General features: G+C 45.5%; 1 protein-coding gene across 1 annotated transcript; it reads right to left on the bottom strand.

Moving 5' to 3' along the window:
* Positions 1 to 5,319: 5,319 nt before the first annotated feature.
* On the bottom strand, positions 5,320 to 24,553 carry LOC147252867 (neurexophilin-1). Its single transcript, XM_086217751.1, has 2 exons — positions 24,118 to 24,553; positions 5,320 to 8,261 (listed from the first exon to the last, which is right to left on the bottom strand). The coding sequence occupies exons 1-2, from the start codon at positions 24,169 to 24,171 to the stop codon at positions 7,473 to 7,475; spliced, it is 843 nt and encodes a 280-aa protein (XP_086073877.1). The 5' UTR covers positions 24,172 to 24,553; the 3' UTR covers positions 5,320 to 7,472.
* Positions 24,554 to 25,246: the final 693 nt, after the last annotated feature.

Below are 25,246 nucleotides of genomic sequence, written 5' to 3'. Positions count from 1 at the left end.
CTCTAATGCTTTTGTTAGTCTGCTGTGCTAAAACCCCTATAATAGCTTTGGGGGTTTGTCTTAAAGCATACAAGAATAATGAATTCACATTTTGGTATTTTCTCAGAGTTAAATCATTTCTTTACCTAAACCCTTTTGATTTTAGTTAAAGGTCAGAGCAGGTTTTAGTCTGAGCTGGGTCGTATGTGTTGAACCGCTGGTTTCCAACTCCAAGTCCATGCAATGATTTTTCATGTTTGTCAGTTTTACAGCGGACAGCTCTGCACCTATCTTACCTGAGCGAAATGTCAGCGTGAACGCCCTCGGTCAGCGAGGATCTGGACCGCCACCCGGCACCGGCGGCCTCACCTGTATCAGAGCGTTGCAGCTCTCTCTCCACGCTGTTTGGCATGCTCGGTGGCAGCGAGCGCTGAGGGCAGGGCATGTCACTGAGCTGGCACCGGCCTGAACTTGTTCAAGGTTACTCTGTGATTTAATGGTGATGCATTTTTTAAAACCGCATCATCCCTCTCTCTCTTGCCACCGCGCCTAGTCCATCTCTGTCACAAACACTGGCTGCGCGTCTCACCCTCAGCGGTGGAAGCACCAGGAGAGGTTGTTTAAGATATAAATCAATGGCAAACTGAGCTCCAGATCCAGTGCTGGATAGCCGTGATTGTTTCACCTGCCAGTTGGTGTTAGAGGTAAACTCAGCTGTATATTTACACCGGGACATGAGAACAGACCATTGTATCGGCACTGAGAGTGAGAGCCGATACGCTGGGGTTCAAATTTAACGTCCAGTTTCTCCGCACCTTTCAAAAATTCAGTGATGGAGCAAAGTATTCTTGATGAACTGGTATAAATAGCATCACATAGCTCCACGTTTGGGGGATGTTTTTGACAGGGTGACGTCGGCTAATCATCACCTCTCCCCACCGCTGCTGTTTCAGTAAACGCGCGCTGACAGACAGCTTTGAGTATTACAAGAATAGCTTCTTCAACCAGTTGCTCTTTTCTCTGAGGTGCATTTGTGTGTGAACGAGTCTAATTGCTGGGGGTTAGCACTGGTACTCCCTGCTGCACACACACACACACACACACACACACACACACATACAGTAGGTAACCAGATAAATGCACATCGGGTTTTTTTTTTTTCTTCCCTTAACTGAAATTAAATCTGAGCTATTCAGACGAGGGAATATCAGCCTTTGTGCTGTGCAGCCGCCTGTTATGGATGGAGACGAGCAGAAAATAAAAAGTGATAAATCAAACGATAGAAAAGACCCATATTCATGAGCCATGTAATCCTTTTATATGTCGTGTTATTTTGAAGAGCAAACATATCTTTGCCATCGATATAAAAAGGCTTATTTGACTGATTTAAACAACAACAGCAACATGTGCGACCTCCCCTACACCCTCATATGTTCTGATGGAACAAATTATTCTCATTACTCTATAAAAGGTCAGGGAATAATGAAAATTGCCCATCAATATGTTTCCTGCAGCCTCTGGTGTCATTCTCAAATTGCTTGTTCTGTCGGAACAATCGTCCAAACAGACTGAATTTACTACCTTGGAAAAGACACAAGGCTCAGATTTTTAGAAAATGAAAACCGTGAATGTTTGACGTGTTTCCCAGATGAATTAATTTAACACACAGCGGCGATTATTCACCTCGGCCGGCCCAGTTAGACCTTGGTACGGCTCGTTCTACCTTAAAAACCTCATTTTAGGCGATGATTGATTTTAAGAAATGACATTTAATGCACTGCAGGCCAAAGGCAAAATCATTCTACGTAGAATCCGTAGGTCTGCGCTCTATTATCATTTTTATTTCAGGTTCCTATCTGCTGCTGAGGCTGAGTGTTTCCCAGAGAAGCTTCTGGCTCGCCAGTGTTTACAAAGGTACCGGGTCTTTTTTAGATTGAAGCGGCAAAAGCGTGGAAAAATGAGAGTTTGCTACTTTTCTTTGTTTTATGATGCTGGAAAATTAGATTGAAAGATGTCAGTTTGGCCCGTTTGCAATGTGTATTTAATAAAATGTGCATTTAATTGATAAAATTATTGATTAATAACAGACATAATAAGTATACCCACAAAACAATGAAAGTTCAAGTCATTCACATAAATGAACTGCAAATATAAATATATATATATATATATATATGTATATAAAGAGCATACGCACATAAATGTGCATAAATGTGTGTATACATATGTACATACATACATGTTAAGTATGTCACGTGTGTTCTGGCAGGCCAATCAGCAGCTACGATGGTGGAACTACTTCATCGTCTCCCTGGCGTTGTTTCTCTTCCTCCCCAGCTCCTCCTTTTATTGCTCTATTTCCATTTTCCCCGACCAGTTCTCCCCGCTAAAAGATGGTTATTTTGTCTTGTTTTATTACTTCTGACACATGTTTATTACGTGTACTTCGTGCAGTTGTGGTACTTCAGGTGCCTTGGTTTGTACTCACGTTTTATGTGTTGTTCTGATCTATTTTCTCATGCGCTGTCAGCGACCACGAGGCTGCGGCTGCGGCTGCGGCTGCTCGGCGCCAGCATGTCACAGAAGCCCCTCCAACTAAGCCGTTCCTCCAAATTAATTGATAAGAAGCTTCTTGAGATTCTACTGTTTGCTTGATGCTTGTCCGTCACAGAAGCCCCTGGGACCAGACTTAAATATAAGCAATATTTAGACACACATGCTCAGAAGGAGCTGCACCTCTAACCGTGGCACTGTTTATTACTTCTCGTAATGTCAGCATCCTCTGACATCAGCGATCTGGGAATTAAGCCTTGTTCTCCACTTACATTCTCTGTAATTTGATAAAAGTGTCTGCGGTGCTTTGCACGCGCGAGCTTGAAGTCCGTGAAAAGGGCTTGGCAGCCTGATAAAATGCGAAAACGACTCTTGTCTTGGTATAATGTGGTAAAGGGTGGAGACTTGTAAATTTGGTGCTGAAAGCAGCCGTGACATCCGGCTGACAGATATTTGAGGGCGGCCTACTTTCTTTCAGAAGCACAACATTAGATCATGTGAGCTGCTGTCAGCCATTATCCGCCGTAGGATTGACGGCCTTGTGATGCTAACATCCATTAAAGCAATTAGCACAGGTACCCTGCATTTCAGGGCTTTTATTAAGAGCCTCAAATATATTCTTAATTTCCACATTCTTCTGAGGAAAAATCAGACTAAATGCACTGTAATATAAGACAGAATTAAATAGAGCGTAAAGCTAATTTCACGTTGCCACATTTCATTTGACTCATGAGCTTAATAGTATTGTTCATTTACCAGCTTCATATTTAGGGGTGAAGTGTTGGTACCTGGTTATTTCTGGGGGGCATTAAGTCTGACTAATGAAATGACTCCATCCTCGCTGGTGTTTTAATCTATTCACCGGCGAAGTAACTGACAAGCCCACAGTATGTGTGTTAGGACAGCTCCAGCACCAAAGGACAGCTGTCACTAAAGCAATTAAAATGACAAAGGTTAATTAATTCTCTCTAGTTTTTACCTGATATGAGACATTCACAATGAGCGAGTTTTCATTTCCACAGGAGGAGCAGTGTTTTGAGGACAGGAGTGTATTTATGATTTACCAGAAAAAAAGAAAAGCTAAAACTGGTCTGATAGAGCCTTTAATATGTCGATAGCTCTCACAACGCTGTGCCCCAGGACGGCTCCGGCGCGCATTCATTCTGCAGCAGGACATGATCTGTGTTTCCAAGTATGTCATTTTTTCCTGCAATAGCACAAACAAAATGTGATTTGCTTTTAAATGAAGCATGTCTCGGATATTTTACACATTCCAGAACAAACATCTGCAGGTGGGAGAGGAAAGCTCTTGATTTTCTCTGCAGTTGGGGGTCAATCGGAAGAAAAACCGAGACGCAAATTATTACTATGCCGACCACCTCTGACACCGCGAGAGCAGAAACCAAGAACTTTCTAATCCACCTAAATGTCAAAGCAACGTTCGCGTCTCTCCCTCCGTGTGAATCTCCACAGGCTGCCAAAAGGCCAGTGGTTAGTCATCTGTTTACTCCTGCAGCTGCTGGGTGTCATTGGGACTCTGAAGGAGAAATCCCATGATTCTCTCTGCCATTTCTGACAGCTCCCGCCCAGACCACATTAATCAGGGATTGTGGGCGAGCTGGGGGATAGACGGCAGGCATGGATGGCTCCAGACCAGGGCATCCGAACCAAGGGAGAAGATCTGGGTCTGAAGATAACTTCGCTTCGTTCACACATAAAGACCTTGTTAAACGGACCGTCTCTCTCTGAGGAAGCAGCTCGCTGTCCTTGTTGCTGGGTAAAATGCTTCCCTGGAATTTACATAATTTAAGAAATGTTTTTTTTTGTTCTGCTTTGTTTGAGGAGGTTGATGTGCGTGTCGGTCTCGGCGAAGGCGATTCACTCTTTTTGAAAATTTGAGGTTAAGGCATTTATGTAAGGCTGCACATAAAACAGTCCTTTAATCGTTACCAGCAAGTGATTTAAGAGGTAACGAAAGATTAGCTCACAATGACCAACAGATGCTTTAATGAAGGCGGGGCTAAAACTAGCTAACGCAACTCCGTGTGAATTAGGAACGTCTCCAGGCGTAAACATCTGTGCTGCTCAGGGATGTTGAGTGTGTGAAAGTTGGCTCTCGCTTTTAGTTAAAAAAAAATCAGTTGTAATTTGAGGGGTCCAATATTTACGCTCAACCTCCTCAGACTCTTGAGGTAAATACACGCCATTTTTAGCAGCTTCGCTGCGTTCTCCGAACTCCTCGCTGACTTTTTTGGCGGTGCGTGAGCAGGGTCGCACAAAACCAGGGAACCAAGGAAGAACCCGTTTGATATTTGGTGCACATCTTAATCCGGGACAGTTTAGCATCAACATTTTGCTCAGCTAGTGGCTGCGACAGTGCTGGCGGACATTTTGAGGGATTCTCAATCCATTGTCGGAGCCTCGCTAGAGGACGCCAAGCAGGAGGCGCGAGCTCATGACGTGGGACTACGAGGATCTTTAGCTAAGAAGAAAAACGGGCAAATTTACGGAGCAGATCACGATCGCCGTTATTAGAGTCGGCTTTGCAGGGTTGTGTTTTCCAGGCTGACAGCAGGACAGAGAGAAAAACTACCTGCCTGATTCCACGCAACTGAGGGGTGAAGCACGGGCCCCGGAGGAAGCCAGATCCAGATGTGCGCCACGGACCGTACCAGAGCTCCACGAGCCCTTGCGGTCTGGCTCTTTTGTCACCACCAGCAATTTACACTAATCTGAGCCACTGCTTCAAAAAAAAAGAAAAGAAAAAAAGATCAGCACAGCTGTGGGTTTTATTTGTGAATACATGTGTAATTCATGTTGTCATCACTCGGGCCTTGAACACATCACATCACAATAAATTTCTTGGACCCTCAGACGACATCCATCAGGAAGCAGCTCCGTCTCCCAGGAGCTCTCCCACCAAACTGTGCCAGGCTGTTTACACTTGTACGATGATGATGTGCATAATGAGGCTGCATTGTCTTAACAAAGTGCTGCTTTAATTCTTTGAGGCTGAACAAACTGTCCCTGGCACGTTTGGGGGAGGGGTGGGGAGATATCAAAGTCATTTTATTGAGATGAAAGAACTGGCCTGAACAGCAATCTGAGACATTAGTCATTCCTTCTTCTCCCTGACAGAAACATGCTCTCAATTTATGAGTCAGGTGCTTCCAGTGATTTCTGCCAGCCTTGTTCCTCCACATCATAAATTCCTCTTTATGCTCACCCATCCCACAGGCAGGCCCCTGTTCTTCGGCCCGCCTTGTCAGAGAATGCACCCCATGTTTGGATGCCATCCAGGCAGCCATTAGCGGAATATACTGTAAAAGAGCACTGAATTTAAATAGACAGCAGCGACTGCACCCCTAGGTGCACATTTATGCTTTTTTCTTTCTTTCTTTTTCACAGGTTTCTATCAGGACTTTAATTCATTCTTGGTCTGATGTTAACGCTGCAGAGCTTCCACTTACACTGTGTTCATTTCCTCTAAATGCTTCACATGGAGCCACTGACTCCCAATTTATGTAATGAGGGTTTAATAGCCAATTGGGACATCCAATTTCATTAACAGCCAGAGTCGGCCTCATCCAGAATTTGCCTTTTTGATAACCAGTGGTGCAAACGTTTGATAGGTGGAACGTGTGATTAGCACCTGCTGTTTAATAGATGTGCCGTCGCCTTGGCAGCGAGCGGCCGCGTTTTAACACAATATTCGTTCTTTTGTGACTGAACTTCAGGGAATTATCAATCACATTCATGTTTTCTCCTCCTCCTTGTTCTAATATCTATTTTTAAACTCTTCTTCTGACCTTTTACTCCTCATTATCCAGTACTTTTCTATATACAGTAGATGCTAACTCTACGCTGTACAAATATTTTATTTTTGGATGCGGGGGCTGTGACACTCCCCACTACTGGCTCCTTGTCATATTAGTGACGCCGGATTTGAAATGTATTACTCTGGACTTATTATAAGTGTCTAAAATGGAAAAGTAGGAGAAAATACAACAAACGGTTATGTTTGATTTGTTTTGTTTTTTAAGGAACAGAGCAGAAAATGATCTGCATCTCTCATCTTGCTTTTACATGTTTTATTCATTTATTGCCACATTTTTATGTTTGATTTGATGGGAGCCCTCCTTTGGTGTCATTTCCCATGCACCGTCTTATAACTGCTCACATATGACAGAATTAAAATTCTTTCTCTCTCTCTCTCTCTCTCTCTCTCTCTCCTGTGAGTTGATGAAGATTATTTCTGACAGCTGCAATAACATGAAAATATAGATGGACGTTTTCTGGTTGTTTGCCATACGCGGCTCATGCATGAACATGGACGAGACTCCTACGACGACATCAGAGACGTATACTCACTCCAACAATCACACTGCAGAAAACAACACCATTCAAAATATGTTTTCCATTAGGCTCTAATGCATACTGACAGATTCTTCTTGTTTGCGTTGACATTTACGTGTTGGCCATGATAACCAGAGACTGATTGGAAAAGACAGACAGCATGATTGAGATGGAAACACGCTATCGACATAAACAACTAAATTAGCAGAAGGAAGCGTTAATAAAATTGTTTTCTGGTCTTTGTGTGGGATCCACAATATTTACATAAATACAATCAGCATTTTTATTACACTTTGCTTGAGAATTTCCTTTCAGTATAAGCAGCTATGCATATAATGAGTATTGCAAGCCTAGAAATGCCTCCCTAAATGCTCCGGTAATGACCTCGGGGTGGGTCTGTTCATTAGAGCAACATCAGTCTTGCAACAAGGATGTGTCAGCTGTAGTAATGCCTGTCATCATTGTCAAGTTACAAGTGTCTTGACTCCATTTTTATTCAAATAATCTGACCCCGCTCAGAGCCTCGAGGCCTGTCTGTGAGTCTCTTCGCCACGCCCCTCCCTCTCCCCCTCCCTCTGGGAGGATCACCCAGTGGGGAGGTAGGGGGTGTCGCTGTGGTAGTTGTAGTCGGGACACACCTTCTGCACCAGCTTGTAGTCGGTGCTGTAGAAGGTGATGAAGATGCAGATGACTTTGAAGGGCTTGGAGCACAGCCAGGACACGTGGCTCTGGGTCTGCTCCTGGGGGCAGCTCTGGGAAGGGTCGTGGGCACACAGCGAGTTCCTGGTGCCCTTCTCCACCTTCTCGTACTCCACGCGGCAGTTGAACAGCTTGGTCTCTTTAGTCTCCAGAGCCGTCTGCTGCTGCTGGTGATGGTGGTGGAACTGCTGGTGAGGCTGGTGCACCTGGAACTCCACCGCCTTGGTTGGAGGAACGAGACCCACTGACACGTTGCCCTGACCGGTGGAGTTGTGGCGGAAGTAGACGCTAAAGGTCCCGTTGCCGTGATCCACTATTTTACCAGTGATGAGGAGATTCAGCTTCACCGTCTTGATGTTGGAATGGAAGTCGCCCCAGCCGAACATCTTCTTGAACTTGCCGGTCTTCACGATGGGTCTCCGTTTTGTCCTGGAGCGAGCGTCGCGGGGGTTTGAGGAGTTGTAAAGCCAGCTCCACTGCTCCTGCTTGGAGTACGAGTCGGCCTCGTCGTAGGTCAGATCCAGAGAGGTGAAGTTCTCTTTGGCGTAGAGGGTCTGCGACAGTAGACGGCTGATGGAGAACGCCTTGCTGCTCTCAGTCCAATATGTCTTCACTTTGGATTTGGAGTTCTCTCTCAAATCTGAATTTCTTGAACTTGAATCAGCGCTGGCAACCTATAGACGTATAAACAAAACAAAACCAGCGTTAGAATTTCCAGCTGCGCGGGTCACACCGCCACTAGAGTACTGGGCTCCTACCGTGGCGGCTGAGCGCTGCAGAATTGATTTTAAACGTCACAGAAGTCCTGAAAAATGACTCGTTTTGCTATCAGAACCTGATCCAATCGGCCTCATAACATTAGGAAAGTTAGCAAAAAAAACAAATAAAAAGCACAAAATCAAGTTTAGCTCACGTTAGCAGAGTGCTAACTGCTCGGGTCGGCGCGAGTCTCTGGTGCACATGCTCAGTGTTCGCTTCCACTTTGCAAAGTAGAAGCTTGTCTTCTTTTTTTTTTCTAAACCCAGAGCACAAGCTTTCCCTCACTAATGGAAGTGTGACTAATTGGAGCTGGGCTGCCCAACATCTGGCCCCCCATAAGGTTTGATTTAGCGGAAAGAAAACAACAATTTAATCACATAAAATAATGACGTCCAAATAATTAAAAAAGAAAAGAAGAAAATATAAAACTGAAATGTTTTTACTTCAAGCAGAGGAGGAATTTGCAAGAAACATGATGACTAAAAAAAATTAAAATGGTACAAAATAAGATGAAGTAAATGAAAGTTTTCTAAACGGTAGAGAACTGTTGGGGTCTGCTTGCAGCTGCGCGAGCCACGCGCCTCACAAGTTACGCCCTTTGTCAGAACTCCTCTCTCTTAACTTTTGTGTTGGAATGGTCACCATAGCAGGACCCTTGAGAAAATGACCGTAGGTTTCCTGCTGACACCTTTTCAACGATTAAAATCCCCACCACTTAAAAGAAAAAGACACGAAACACAGACACTTCCACATCTGCAGGCGTGTCAACTGCAAAAGAAATGTGAGACTCTCCTCTGGACCTCGGCTACCTCAGGAGGGACTGTCTAGCACCGCGGCGACCCATCAGTCAGGACGCAGGTGTCACAGCGTGCATCAGCACTGCGTTGAATGCTGATACGACTTCTGGCTCTCAGCAGCCGAGACGGTGACGGCCAAACCCAGCATGAGCCTGAACCAGAACCTGAATACTCATACAGACAAACGGCGGACGAGCACATCGTCATCGGGCGCTGGAGCAAAAAGAGGCGACTCATAAAACAAGATGAAGGTCTGGAGAAGTGCTGCTGCCTTTTCAGCCAGACGGCAGCCGAGACGCTCCTCTTCCTCCTCGGTGTGAAGACGATGGTACACACCACCATTGTCTGACTGAATAAGCCTCTGAAAGGGGAGCTGAGGAGTGCACCTACTTCTAATAATTGTGGCATATAGAATATTTTCATCACTATCCAGAGAACGATTGAGCTAATTCTTAGATTATGTGCCTCAGTGATGCAGTAATGATCTCCACTGATGCAGCCACTCCTGCATTGCTCACACAGACCACGAGGCATCTGCCTTCTCTTTCTGACTCCCTCCGTCCTATTGTTCCATTTACTACACGTTATTGAAAAGTGATTGTTATATTTTTTTTTTTTTAAATCGACAGCAGAACCCGGCTGTCACTCAGCTGTTAACGGCTGAGTTATATCGCAAATGAACCCTCATTTACCTAAAAAAAAACAGTAATTTACTGCACATTAGTGAAAAGTGATGGCTAGATTTTGCAGCTGTCCCTGGGCAGTGGACTAATCTGGCTGAGAGTTCCCATCCATCACCTGGAAAACTCTGGCTGTGAGAGGAGAGGAGAGGAGGGGGAGGGGCGGCAGGAGGGGGAGGCCTCAGGATCTAGTGGAACAAAAATCCTGAGTGATCACTCGTCAGCCACATACTTGCTTCTGGAAGTGAATGGAGACCAAAGATGAACAACAGCTAAAACAATACAAAGCATCGTCTTGGTCGTGCGGCTCAACCTCATCATTCTGACGCGGCGGGAAAAAAAGCTTGGTTCTTTTTTCTGTAAACCAATTGAAGTAAACCCTCGTGGGCGGAGCCAAGCCTGTAAGGATGCAGCAACAGAACTCTTGCACTATAACATCTGGAGTGAACCACGCGCTACTAACTTGCTAACTCAGGGAACTGCTGGGCCGGTACTCCAGCCAGCAGTTCCACCTGCGAGGTTGTTCTGGTAAACTAGACCCACATGCCACAAATACTTGGATCTGAGCTGAAACGGCAAACGCAACTAAAACAACTCTGGTCGTGTCCTATGAAACTGAGCGTCATGTGACCGGCAGGATTCTGCTGCCGGGTGTTCACCTGGCGTGGTACACACCGTCCAGGTAGTGGAGTCGATGAGTGAGATGGGAGGTGGAACTTCAGCTGAGCGCACCAGCTGGTCCGGGTCTAGAACTCAGGCAGGTTCAGCTGGATAGTTTTTAACTTATTGAGCTAACGACCGTGTGAGGAAGACTTGGATTATCGAGGGTTAGGAGATGGTGAACGGATGTTGCGCGTCGCCAATCCTCAGAGGATTCAAGCCTTTGAATGGTCAAATAATCAAGAACGGCGGGGGATGTCTGTGTAGGTTCTCATTCATCCAGGTCATCGTAGATCGAAGCGAAGTAAAATCTGGTCAACTGGACGTAAGTTTATCTTGGAACGGCTGCTGCCAGCACAGCCCATTAGCATCTGAGTGGTCGGTGAAACTCCCTAACGACCACCCCTGAAACTCCCTGACACCGCACAACGACTGTCGTTTGGGGAGGCCAGGTGAGTCTCGGGAGGGTCGTTTCCACCACAATAGCACTGACCACTCCCACATAGGTTTATAAGCTGGAGCTTCCACACTCTTCACTAGAACTGAAGAAGCCTCTCGGATGAGAGGTGAAACGTCTTCAAGATAAACTTACGTCCAGTTGACCAGATTTTACTTCGCTTCGATCTACGGCGGGGGAGAAGGACGGAGCGGTTGTACGCCTCCCCGAAGAGCGTCTGTCACCCTTAACCTTTGAACTTTGACCTCCAAAATCGTTCAAGTTCATCCTGGAGTCCCGGTGGACGTTTGGATGCATACACAAGCCAAACTCACAGCGCCTCCCACCGCCAGTGAGTAACTGATGATCACCGCTCACTTCACCTCCTTCGATTTAGCGTTCATGTGGTTTGTTATTTCGGTCCCATCTTGAATTGTCCAGTAACTCTAGAAAAAAAAAAAAAAAAAAGGTCTGACACAAACCACTGTAATTTTGTTGGAGGACGGACACAGAGAGATGATGCCAGCAGCGGCGGTCCACCAACCAGCGAGGGATGTCAAGTCCTTTAGTAGCTGCTGGTTAACACCTTTAACAAAAGGTCTTAATGCTGTAATCAACTGTGAGAGCGCCAAGCGTCTCGTCCAAATTAAGATGAAGAGTATTTCTGTCATACATGGAGATAAACGAAGCACTTCTGGGGGGGGGGGGGGGGCTGACGTGATGCAACAGCAGACAATTACCTGCTGAATGTGCCTTGAATGGATGATTGATGGTTCATTCTGCGTCCCTCCTCCAACAATCACACAGATGAGGGAGCGAAGGTTCCCGGTGCGCCCCGCCGAGCGCCGTGACAGTGATGTCCACGTTCGGTCCGAGCAGCGTGACAGCAGATCTATCTGGCTGAAGTATTTACATTTTGCACCTTCACCCCGCGATCAATACTCTGAAAATAAGGTCTCCTCTCTTTCAGAAAGTTCGCTGGATGACGCCGTCGTACTGTAAGTGAGGGGAGGTCACGGACTAAAACAAAGCGTGTGATTTTACGCTCTTGACCTCGCAGTGGAGGACTTCGGGAAGACGGCCCCCAGATGTTTTGAGGAGAACTGGTTGATAGATGGCCCCGACGCGAGCGAGGCGTGAGTGGAGACTTCACCGTTATACCAACAGAGCATTTCTGGGAGGAAAGTTTCTGCGGCGAGGTGGTTTGATAAACGGAAAAAAAAAGAAAGAAAGAAAGAAAGGAAGGAAGCTGCAGGACCTAATGTTTGTGCTGACGTGCTGAGGTGAAATATGATTTTGAGCAGCCAGGTCGTTTCCTCGCGCAGTGGGGCAGTTAAACTGTATTAATGAACATCTCCTTTTGTCTTCCATGGCTGGAAACAAAAGTCCGTCATGTTGCCCGGCTGGTGATGAATTGTAAAAAGATAAATTCAGCGTGAGGATCAGGGAGGCTCCCTGTGCAGGATTTATCGGCGCCATTACAGTGTAACGTAAAGCTCCTTAGGATGTAAAAGTTCAGTGAAATAGTATCATACAGACTGTCGGCAAAGTAGCTGTAAAATTGATTATGACATTATAGCTGGGCTTCCTCCTTGGGTTTTATTTTAAACTTCATTGTGGTACCAACGAAAATTCCGCTGGATAATACAGCAGCCAACAGTTAATGAAAGCACAGCCAACGAAACAAATCTAAATTTTAATACACATTGTAAAGAAGTTTGATGATGAGGTGAAAAACTGGCCATGAATTATTTATAAGGAAGAACTCAAGGACCCAAAATGGTCAAATGTAGGCCGCAGGCCCCTGGTGGGCTGAGACGGTACTGCGGGGATAATTTTTCATCTCAAATAATCGTGGAAATATTGATAATTAAAGCTGAATACTGCGTCGACCGGTTGAGTATTGTGGATTTCTATGTGCAAGTGCTTGATACCTGCAGTCGGCCAAATCTGCATGATTGCCGCTTCACAAATGGTTATCAAATCGATTTTTTTGACGGTGTTTGTCAGGGCTGTTAGAAGGATTACGGTAAAATTCTGAGGCCAAATTTCACCCAGGAGGAGAGGAGCGAGGGAAAACCTGGAGAAACTAGCGTTGTGTTACGCTGCGTTTGGTTGTTTTAGCTTTTGGAAGAGAGACTCTGAATTGTGTTGCCGTGGACCTCCATTCACATCCCATCTGTTTATTGCTTTAAAAATATAAAAACATAATAATTCAGTTTGGTTCTGTGTGTTTGATCAGAGTTGTGAAAGAAAGAAAGAGTGAGAGAAGATTCGATTTTAAGTTACGGACCTAAAATATCACGACAGCAGGGCTCTCAAGCTTTGAACAGAGTTAAGAGTGAGATTCTGGCGGCGGTGGGGGTTTGCGTGGGGACGGTGGTCCTATCTGATAAATGACAAAAATTTCTTAAAAACATATTTATTTTATTCTTAATGAAGGTGTGTGTGTGTGTGTGTGTGTGTGCGTGTGTGTGATCGGTGTTTTTGGATAAAACATAAGGAAATAGCCTCAGCCAACGGTTTCACGATGGCGAGTTGTTAGCAGCAGTCTCCTAACAAAACAGGCGTCTGAACAGCTGCTGAAATTAGCTAGCAGTCACTGAACCGGTAACCAGCCTCCCCGCCTCCTGGACACAGGTGTCCCCCAGCAACAGAAGCTGATGATGGTGTATCATAGGGTACGGTTAAGGGGCTGAAACGAAAATCCCTCCCCTAGAGTTCAGAAGGCCCTCCCTACCTCGCACCAGCTAATCAGATAAAATATAGCTAAAGAACAGCCAATCAGAAAACAGCATCGCTGTATCTGGGCAAGGTTTAGATTCCTATTCCGCTACAGTTAATCTAATCAATGACACGGGCTCGCAACGACAGAAGAGGACGGCTGTCATTGTCCAAGGCTCTCAGGCCACACGTGGCGCAACTTCGTGGGCGTTACCCTGGAAATTTCTCTGCGTGAGAAGTACAAAGTGTGGCGTGGGAGCGTGTGAACGGACTGACATGCGTGCGTCTCACGCTCAGAGCCCTGATCACGACGGTAAACGTCCACGTGAGTTTATTCACTGAGGGAGTGGACGAGAGGCCTACAGAACCACGAGAGGACGTAATCAGTCCAGGTGATCTGGCCAGGTTGTTCTAATCATACCAACAGTTATGATTTCTTTGGAACTCCAAGCCCTGCAGCGGACTGGCAACCCGTCCAAAATAGAAAACGGATGGATGAAGGATAGAACTTCACGGAATTAAGAGAATAACACGCCCGACGACTTTCCATAGGATTAAAAGGAAAGTTGAAGAAACTGCACTTTGAGATAAATTGCAACCAGCGGAAACGTTTCCCAGGTTTCGTTCCAATGAAGCATTTTGCTCACGGAGCGATGGGTCCTGACTTTGGTCAGGTGTGGCGAATCTTCAACGTGCTTTTAAGAATAAATAAACCAGATTTGATACATTAGACATATGATTTGGTTAGATTGATTTGTAACACATGCTTTGATGCTTTAGTGCCTAGATTATCTCTAAATAACCTTTGACCCATAATCCAAACCAAAAACCTAATTTATTTTTAATGAGTATTTTCATTCTGAATGATTAAAGAGAGAAAGTCTCCAAACAGCAAATGAAATATCGTTTTTTTTTTCTCTCTTTTTTTTGGTGGAGCAGTAATTACTGATGCTTCACAGTAACTGGGTTTTATTCTCAGCAGAGTTTCAAAATCAGATCGAGGGATATTAAGAAGCTGCTCTGAGCGGGTTTAAGTGACTGCCGCGCTCCAAACAGACAGTCTGCACACGCGGGCGCCACGTCGTCTGGTGGAGATACGGAACGATGCAAATCCGAGCAGGTTTGGGAGTCAAATGTGTAAAGTTTTGTCATTTTGTCAACCAAGTAATTAAGATGTGTGTTTTGAAAATCCCCACAACTTTTTTTTTTTTGGGGGGTAGCTTTATGTTATGAATAATTCTGCCAGAGGAGATGTCACTGGAAAACTGTCACAATTTTTTCCCCCCACTCTCTTCAAGATTATCAAAACACGGAATTACACAGCGACGTGCCTGCCCAGCCATCACCAGACCCCATTCCTTGTTGTGGAAGGACCGTTCTGTTGTCTCCGGGTCCCCAAACTGTGACATGCAATTACCTTTCATCTAAAGCACCTGACAGTCTCTGGATTAGAGCACGTGGAGCCACATTCACAGAGACCCCACTTCACGGATTAGAGCCCAACCTGTAATCCAGCCCAGAGAGATTAGGCAGATCAGAGGCAGTCCTGACTAAAGCAACGTTTATATCCAGAACCCCCCGACTGACTGCACCAACACTCACAGGGCCAAAGATTTACCTCTTGCTGGCTTTGAAAACATGCAAGCGAGGCACAAAGAGAGTGTGTTTGTGTGAAAGATGCATGAATGTGCCTGAAAAAGATACAGCAGAGGAAAAGTGTGTGTGTGTGTGTGTGTGTGTGTGTGTGTGTTGGATAAAGGACAGGAAGAACAAACATGGCAGCGGCGTCAAGGTCAACAGTTGCACTTGCAACTAACTTTTGCCTGGACGGTCCGTTAGCGCATCTTCCTAGAAAGGAACTCTCACCGAACCCCGGGAAGTATAAACGACGAACCAACAACACGGCAGGACGAGCAGGGGGAACTCCCCAGCTGCCGTAAGAACGGAGCAAAGCCTCCGCCCCTTTCGCTTATTTTGACCATCAAACAAAACATTTCAGCTCCCATCAGGATTTGCAACCACAAGAGTTTATTAGAACTGCTCGACTATTATAATAATAATGATAATAATAATAATAATAATCTATCCATCCATTTCCTTTACCGCTAATCTGTTATGGGTTGTTGGGGGTGGAGCCAATCCCAGCTGACATTGGATGAGAGGCGGGGCTCACGCTGGACGGGTCGCCAGTCTGTCACAGGACCATTAGAAGCAATCAGGGGTTCAGTATCTTGCTCAAGGACACTTGGACATGGTCACCTGGGGTAGTGAGGGTCGAACCAGTGACCCTTCGATTGCTAGACGGCAACGCTACGTCTGAGCCACGCCCTCAAATCCTGGGTTAGCGTTTCAGCGTTCAAATGCCACGCTATGCTCACCCGTTACAGTCGCTATCTGTGTTTGTCTGCTGTTTGCTTTAGTGGAGGTTTTTTTTTTATACAACATTTTATAAGAGAAAAGTAACACTGAAAGTTATTTCATTACACAAACAGAGCAGGTCAAGTTAGCATTGCTGAGCATCGAGTTCCCTCGTCGTCTGAAAGTCAGTGAGTTTTTTGGTCAAATGCCTGAAACCCACTGTGTGGTTCCCTACAGTTTAAGACACTCTAATACTATAAAACAATTTCAAAGATTAAAAAAAAAGAGGTTGCTAAAAATGTGTCTGAAAAGGACTGAAGAGATTGTTGAAAACAGGAGTAGCACAAAGCTAGCGACGCATCCATGGTGAAGTCGCAGCACGTTAGCCTCGCAACTGAAGTCATGCTTGACACACCACACAGTTGTTGTTCATTTGGGGAAATTATCTCGCTGAACATTGGGCGTGACAAAGCTTATTTTCCAAAATAACCCTAAAAAACCCATGAGCTTTTGGCAATGCCGATGCTAACGTCCCCGTTGACCTGCAACTGTATGTCGCCCCTGATCCATGTTCAGAATACAGAAGTGAGGGTGAATTCAAAGTTTGCCTGAAAGCAAATGAACGGTGAAAAACTCTGGAAAGTTCCGTGAAGTTGGAGGAGCGGCAGAATCTTCAGCAACAACTCCGGTATGACACAACTTCATTGGATACACCGCAGTATTAGAAAAACAAAGACTACGTACACATCACATGCTCCCGACCGCCGCTTGGAATTATCCTGCCCTGACTGATCATCTTACCGCAGCTTCCACTTTACTTAAGAAGAGCTTGAAGAGCTAATTCACAACTAAGTCTTACATTTACGTAATTCAAAGATAAAAGTAAATGTAAGTTAGAAAAAACACCACCAAGCTGCCTCTGCACTGCAACTTTGTCAAATGGTCTGTAATTAATCTGTTTTCTACCACTTGTCCTGTTAAGGGTCTCAGAGGGGGTGGAGCCTATCCCAGCAGCCTTCAGGTGAGAGGCGGGGTTCACCCTGGACAGGTCACCAGTCCACCACAAGGTCAACACATTTAGACAGACAACCATTGGCTCTCCCTGCCACGCCTACGGTCAATTTAGAGTCTGGATTAACCTGGTCCCCTCTTGATGTCTTTGGACTGTGGGGGAAGCTGGAGTACCAGAGAGAACCCAGCAGGAACAGGGAGAACATGGAGACTCATACAGAAAGACCCCGTGCCCGAGCCGGGGCTCCACCCACAACCTTCTTGCTGTGAGGTGACAGTGCTGACCACTGCTCCACCGTGCCGCCCTAATTTAAAAGTCCTGATGAAAGACAGAAAGAAAGAAAGAGCATTTACTGAAAGTTATAGAAATGAAAGTTACAGAAGAATTCAAATTACAGAATGAATAAGATATCCAAAAATATCTAAGTGGGGGGGGGGGGGCGGGGGGGTTTGATTCTGCTACGTCACACAAATACTACATAACGCTTAAAAAGAAGCACAAACGAGCAGAATAAATATTGATGCCAACAACAAGGAGAACAAGAGAAAAAGGGAACCGTGTTCACTGCAGGGAAAACAAGCGTCTGTTACAGAAAGCAGCACATCTAAACACCGTGCTGCTGTGTTTGGGATTTAAATGTCTTTTTTCCCAGCCTTCAGAAGAGCCTGTGGCATCTCTTCATTTCTTTACGTATTGTCTGACTATCTGCAGACTGCAGGATCAGTCTGCTGATGTTCTGTAGTTTTATTATTGCCAACAAATCCCATGAAGAGAGAGGAGATCTGCTAACAAGTGGAGCCTTGCAGACGCGTCCGGGGTCTCTCGCTGACTTCGGCCTCCATTGTTTCATGAAATGTATTAAGCACGTTATTAAAGCCTCACATCCAGCATTCTGGTGCTGTTAATACTCACGAGTGACCAAATAAGAACGGCCCATACCTGCACTATCGACTTCTGGGTGGTCCACGCTACGACCACCGTTTTAGCGGCTGCCTTTTACTTTTAATGAGACAAAAACAAGCCCTTCACGTCCTGTTTACATCCTCAGACGAGGCGGTTCAGCTTCCAGGGCGACAAACATATTGTTGGCTTTACTTTATCTCCCGAGCTTTGTTTGCAATGAGCAAACACTGGGATTCCACCAGCACAACACCAGTCTGCTTCAAGACGTCTCCAGCAGTGCAGACACAAATATAAAGCAGCGGCTGCGCATCTGAAAACTCTGAATCCTGCAGTTGTCAGCCAGGAAGGATGCGAGGTTTATGTACTTGGTGCAGAGGTTTACTCAGCTGCTGCTGCCTTCATTATGTGATAATTGCGGGTTTCAGCTCAGTTTTAATGTGACCTGAGGAGTAAAATTCTCAATTTCATGGCGATGACCCTTTTGAGTGTCTTTTCCACGCCAGTGAGGCGAATTCTCCTGACTTTAATTCTCTGAAACGTCGGTTTACACACGAAAAAATAAACCAAGAAATCCCTGTCAGAATTAACCAGCCTGTTTCTAACTGAAATGAATGACAGGCGACATGCGTGAGTAGAGCAAACACATGCTTTAAAATAAATCAACATTATTATTTTTTTTTTAAAAGGACTTTCCCAACATATTCAGGATCCCCCCCCCCCCCCCCCCCAAAAAAAAACTAGAGAGATATTTTCAAGTTTCATGACTCCACCAGGTTTTTCACGGCCGTATGAAGTCTGTGTTTTTAAGGTTCGGTCCACCAACACTCAAACAAACTGACCAAAATGAGACTAGAAAAAAAAAACATTTCTTCAACTAAAATGAGAACAAAATGATAAAAAAATAATCAAAGACTTAAAATGTGACTGAAACTTAAGTGCATTTAATTTAAAAACTCATTCGAAATAAAAATCCGCCCCTGAAAAAACAAAACAAAAAAACAAAACCCGTCGAGAGTCGTTAGTCTTCACCTCCAAGAAATGGAGGCGGGACGTTTGGCCAAGTCACGACGACACAAGTAAAACTTAAAAACAACTTCATATGACAACAAGGAAATTCAACACGGGACTAAAACTTTCATTGTTTTACGCCCCCAACAATTAGATGTGATGACGATGGCTTGGAGGGCCTGGAAATGTCTTCATTAAGCCTCCTTGAAAGTGCTTGAAAAGTGCGTGGCAGCACTTTCAGAGAAAACCATTCACACGTGCGTCACATGCGGGTGATAATTCATTTCCTGGTTGAGATATTTTCCAACTTTCTGCATTCTGTTATGCAGGAGCCGCCCTCCCTCCCCCCCAAACCCTATTTAACCGTCTGTTAATATTATTTCCAGGTTCAGTGCAGGAGGCAGGCGAGATAACACAAGCAGCATCGTCATGCACAGGTCCTTTAGGAGAGGACTCTCAGATTGCCAGATGCAGCGTATAGGCAGGTTGTCGGACAAACCTAAATGCTATCTGCTCTCGGCGAGGCTGTGATAAGGCTCCGGCATCTTCTCTTTGAAACAGGAAGATAAACAACCCCAGCATCCCTCGGGAGCTGGGAGGATATTCTATGGCCTGGACCCCCGAACAGCCAACAAATTCCGGCGTTAATAGAAACACCGGAGAAGCCAGATGACTCGGCAGTGGGCCGCACACAAAACCTAGCGAGGAAGAATGAAAGTGTGTGTCAGTTTTCATTTAGCTGAATGCAGCAGCTGCCGTGTGGGGAGGATTTGTGAGTGCGACAGTTCTAGTTTAACAGAGTTTGAATGGAGAGCCACCGGGCGGTAGACTTGGGCTGCCGCTCGGCCATCTTGATGGGACCGCGCGAATTTGGCTGCGGTGTTGAGGGATTGACAAAGAGTCGCTGCACTTCAGGAGCTTTGTTCTAGCCTGGAAAAGTTTAAGGACATGTGTTTAGGGTGTGAGCTTTAGGGGATGTTCTGATTCAGCGGGGCGCGTGTGATGAGCTTCAGTATTAGGACATCAGGTCTGACCTGAGTGGGCGGTCGGGGGATCGAACCTGTGACCTGTCAGTTAGGAGACCATCATTCTTACCTCTAGTCACAGACTCTAGTTACGGCTTATTTCAACGCGAGTAAAGACCAGTAGACTTGGTTCCTTTAAGGGTTCCCACCGACTCACTACTACTCCTACTACTACTACTATGGTTTGGGTGAGCGAGTGAATGTTGGGGAGAGAGGGACCATGTGACCTCACCCTCACACGTGGACCGTGGCGAGCTCACGCAGAATTTTGCATCACATACAAATTCAGCCAGTTCCTCCTGAAGATAGCAGGTAACATTCATCCTGTGGAGGTGTCGCGGCTGTAAACGCCTGAGCCTGAAAACACGATTCAAACCTTCTCCGGTTGCTTTTTCTGCGTCGCGATTTGGAAAAACGGTAGGAATCCCGTGTCACTTGAGACGACGGACGCCTTTAATGCTGAAATTTAAAAGCGGTGATGAGAACTCGCGTATTATTGTTAATCTTTTCATCTCACCTGCGATATCTCATACCCATCAAGCAGGAATTCTTCATTCAAAGGCTTCCTTTAAGCTCTTTGGGGTTGGCGTCTGGAGTCCCTTAAACTCACAACAAATCAATGTCACTTTTCAATTTATTCACAAGGAACTTTCTGATCGTCATTACTTTTTAACAATTTATCTCATCCACCACTGGCACCACGTCTTACCCGAGGAAACACCTGCTCACACGCGAAGAACATTTAAAAGCAGAAGATTGTACTGCAACAGAAGCCTCGAAATTGAGAAGTCTGATAATCTTTTTATTCACACCGTGACGTCAGGTCTGTTTGCTCCAGCTCCAAAACGCACGGACAGGTTTTATGAAACAGATAACTGATCCAAAGCGGTCTGGATCGAGTCGCAGGTCCTGGATTTGCTATTAGCGGCTCTTTCCTCTCCGCCGCAGGAACGCGCACTCTGGCTTCTGGCTGCTGTGACATTTGTGTTATTAGGGAACCGGTTAAATACTGACAGAGCGCCGCGGATGTGAGCGGCAACCAGCCCTCGTTGCCGAGTGAATCACAAGTACTTTAATTCTGTCTGTCAAAAAAAAAAAAAAAAAAAAAAATCATTCTGAACAAGAGGGAGAGAAATAAAAAGGTTTATCTTTTTATTACATAAATCCACTTTTCTGTGTTAGAAAAATGTTCCTCTGGACAGGAAAAGTACTTTGCCAGTTCTTAGTCTGTTGATTATGTCTTTTAGAGTATTTTCCATTTAGGCGCTCGGGATATGATTGCGGTCACAGTAATTTAAAGTGAATTTAAGTTGTCTCACCTTGTGAGGTCCCCCCCCCCCCACCCCCACCCCCACATCCCCTGGTTGAGTTGATGGATCAACTAAGGGCATTTGACTCCCACTAAGGGTTTAGGTCTATATTCTCGCTGTGATATCAAAGTGTTACCTGAGGGGGGTCAGAGATGATGACAAATCACAAAGTGTGTCAAGACATCACAGGCAGCTGTGGATGGAGCCGAGTCCTATCACTGCAGCCCCGCTTTCAGAGACCAGGGCACAATTATCACCATGACTTCTGAGGAGGATAAATACTGTACGCGGATGGACTGCAGGATATTAGAGTGGGGCAGTTTGAAGAAGAAAAAGAAGAAGAAGGAGGAGGAGGAGGAGGAGGGAGAAGGGAGAGAGAGAGAGAGAGAGAGAGAGAGAGAGAAACTAGCCACCAGTTTTCCAACTTACCCAGAGGAAAAATGCATAATCATATTATTTCACACACGACTTGGTTCAAAGGCGGCCAAAATAAGTTTGTAAGGTTCCCATGGGTCTGACAATCTGTTGAAGGAGCTGCAGGCGAAAGCTTAGGATGCACCGAGTACGAAACAATTATGATCATCCCATTAAAGCATAGCGAAGCAATTTGGCAGCCCAGTCTGGGAAAAAAAACACTCCCATCAAGAGATGCCACGAGAGCAACTAGTTCTAGTATAATACTATAACTCACATACTCCATGATTAATGGTTCCCTGTTTATTGTGACCAAAAAACGGGGGTTGTGGGTTGGGGGTGGGGGGGGGTTTGTCCATATTAGTTGATGTTATTGCTCCTGAAATCAAAGAATCTCTGTGTTCCTTCAAACCCAGAAGAAGCCGTAAAGTTAAAAAAAAATAAAATAGGGGGTTGAAATGATTAGTGTGCCTAGTCAGCTGTGAAATTGAGTTTATGGTTTTCAAGACGGTGAATTCAATTCGATAATGGGTATTAAGTTGTAGAGAATAATTAATAGTAATTGACTTCTTTCCATCACTATGCAAATTAAACACAGATAACACCGCAGGAGCTTTTTAAGGCCAGTCAAGTTTGTGGGGATTAAGTTTGTGGAATTTTTGTCGGAGTGAGGAGTGGCTCCTGTTCTTCTTTGATTGCTTTGTTGACAGATTTATCTGCGGGTGAGGGGTTACTGTCTCTCCGAGGATTAAAGGAATTGGGTTGTCACAAACTGTCAAGGCGTTGAGTTAGGAGCATTCTGGTATGTTTGCTATAATGGGCTCAGGCTGTTCTCTTCCGTTCTGTCAAATATATTCTTATTGAATCGCATCTGTAAATGGGGGGGGGTTGAGTGGATAGTGCTGAGGAGGGAAGATCCAGCGGGTGGATTTGTCAAGATGCAGATCTGGTAAAGCTCCTGCTGACTGAGATGAACTCATGATGACATTAATGAAACCTTGCATTGATTCTAGGGCCGAAAAATGATTTGAAATATGATTGAAACAGCAGCGCGACCAGGGGTCCACCGGCGGGCAGCGGGACCGCCGCGCTTCCACCGACTGATGCAAACGCTTCACGATCACTACAGCAGGTGTAGGAACGGCGGCTGTGGTCACATGACTCCTCCAACCTCCTTTCCTCATACGGAGGCTGGAATGTCTGTAAACTGCGCAAGTCCATCTGAACATCCCCGGTCCAGGCTGAGAGGCCCACGTGTCGCACTGATAGCAAAGCCCATTGAAATTTTGCTCACTCCTAGCCTGTTAGCTTATTTTCGCTAGCACACCGTCTGAAAACTGCAACAGAATGTTAAATTCCTTCGGCGTAAACACTGGGCTGAGAGGAAACGGAGAAGAGGAAACACCGCAGAGGCTTTGATAGGTAAACAATAAAGTTCCAGTCTTTGAACGGACTCGACAACTCCAGGTGTTCCTACCCGGAAACGACACCTGCAGGTATCAGCTCATATGAAGAAACCATCGTCTGTTGCGCTCAAATAGTTCCGGGAAGAACTTCAAAAGTCAAAACCCTCGAAGTTCTGCGTTGGAGGGGTTCACGCCTCAGGTGCTGTCAGGTGTCATGGGGTGGGGGTGGGGCACAACGTACCTTTATAAACGAGGCATCGCGGTGCTGCAGACACGCGACGGACTACAAATCACTAGAACTGATCAAATGAATCATGAACGATAATCGATTCACCGATTCAGGCTTTTTTCTGGTTCCGGACTCTTAAATATCAGGATTTGCTGCCTTTTTTTTTGGTAATGGTTCATGACAGAAAATGAGCTTCTGTTGACTGCTGAAGAGACAAACGAAGCGTCCGAACGTTGAGGAAACTGCGATTAGCGGTTTCCCCGATTTCCTTGACGTGTTATGAATTCAACGATGCATCACTGATCGAGTAATCGTGAAAATACAATCATAAAAATAATGGTTTCCTGCGGCCCCTCAGACGAAAGGAGAGCAACAAAGACTAAATTATTGTTTTAATTGTTCCTTTGACTGAGATTTTTTTTTTTTAAATTTCCTATTAAAAGCACGAGACAAATTTCAAGACCTCTTTAAATAATATCTTTGCTTAAACTGTCAATTGTTTCATAATAACGAGCCCCAATGGGCAAAATTTATGGAAAACTTTCTAACCCCCCCAAAGAAAAAACGCCCTTAACTCTGTACAACCCAGGCAGAATGAAACAAAATCATATCCTGCTTAACATTCGCAAGGTTTCCCACGTTCACACAGCAGCTGGCATCCTCTCCATCTACATTTCACTTCAAATCTAGATGTTGAGCTCCACTGCTGATAATCCCTGAATATTCTCACCACTAGAAAAGGGGGGGGGGGGGGGAATCAAATATAAGAATTTAAAAAAAAGGTCAAATCTAGATGACATTTAACTCACCAGAGAGACGGATGAAAGCAGCAGAGCGGCCGCCCACAGACATGTGGTCCTCATGCTTCGGTGTGGAGCGTCTCCCCCTGTCAAACTGCCCTTGATCTCCTCGAATCACAAATGTCCTCCTGCTCTCGGCTGCCCAACTTGAGGAGAAACCAAGAGTGAGGGAGGCTGTCGTGAGGCGAGAGAGCAGAGATGAATCTTCTCGGGCTCATTCAGGAGGGTCAAGGTGTCGGCGGGTAAAAGGCAGAGAGTGTCTGACGGGGTGGGTTTGATGCAGACGCTGGCTGCGCTGAGGGTGGAGGTGTTTCTACATCTGAGAGTCAGTGTGGAGGGATGCTTTATACAGCTGAGAGACAGGGAGAGAGAGCGAGAGAGAGAGAGAGAGACTGGGGGGGTACGGAGAAGGATGGGTGATGAGAGAGTGAGGAGGGGGAGGCAGAGAAGGAGGTCTACATGATAGACTTTTGAGAAGCAACTTTTCTTGTAACGTCGTCAGGGGCTGACATCTAGTGGCAGTTTGCTGCAGCGGCTCGACAGGAGGCTCTGAGCGCTGGCAGCAGCCCAGATGAGCAGAGGCAGTCCTCACAGTTGAGAACAACAAGCGCCGTTTTCTCTGCTCTGTAAATGTTTAACAGGACTGAAACGCTCAAAAGTTTACAGGGAATTTGCATTCATCTCTTTTCCTGTGTGGAATGATGTGACGCAGGTCAGAGACGTACACAGACCCAACAGACGTGGAGCAGTCCCACTTGTAGTTGCGTGTTTTTGTGTCAAGGCATCGTCTCATGTATGTGATTGAGCCTGGAACGATGAAAACCAAAATAAGTTTTTACGATTTTTACAAAAGCCACCGCAACTGCAACTCCTCGCATTTTCCAGGTCTCCACTGGAGAAACCGAGCCGATGTTTCTGTCCAGTCAGACCCAGCAGAACTCGCGTGCTTTTCTCGGAGGATCCGGCTCAAAGAGAGGATTTGATTTATTCCAAAACAGCCACTAATGGGCCCTTTTTAGCAGGGTAGAGTTTAATAAGCGCTGCAGGAAAATGTCCCATTTGTGATAACTGTCTTTCAGGTTGGAGAACAAACGCTAAAACCTTCAGTCGACAAGCATCAGTTAAAAGAGCGATGACG

This window comes from Aulostomus chinensis, chromosome 11, assembly GCF_037954235.1.
Source record: "Aulostomus chinensis isolate RoL2024-O1b breed Wild chromosome 11, RoL_Achi_v1.0, whole genome shotgun sequence".
In the NCBI taxonomy this organism is placed as follows: domain Eukaryota; kingdom Metazoa; phylum Chordata; class Actinopteri; order Syngnathiformes; family Aulostomidae; genus Aulostomus; species Aulostomus chinensis.
The sequence above is the reverse complement of the archived record's forward strand: the minus strand, read 5'-3'. Positions and strand labels throughout refer to the sequence as shown.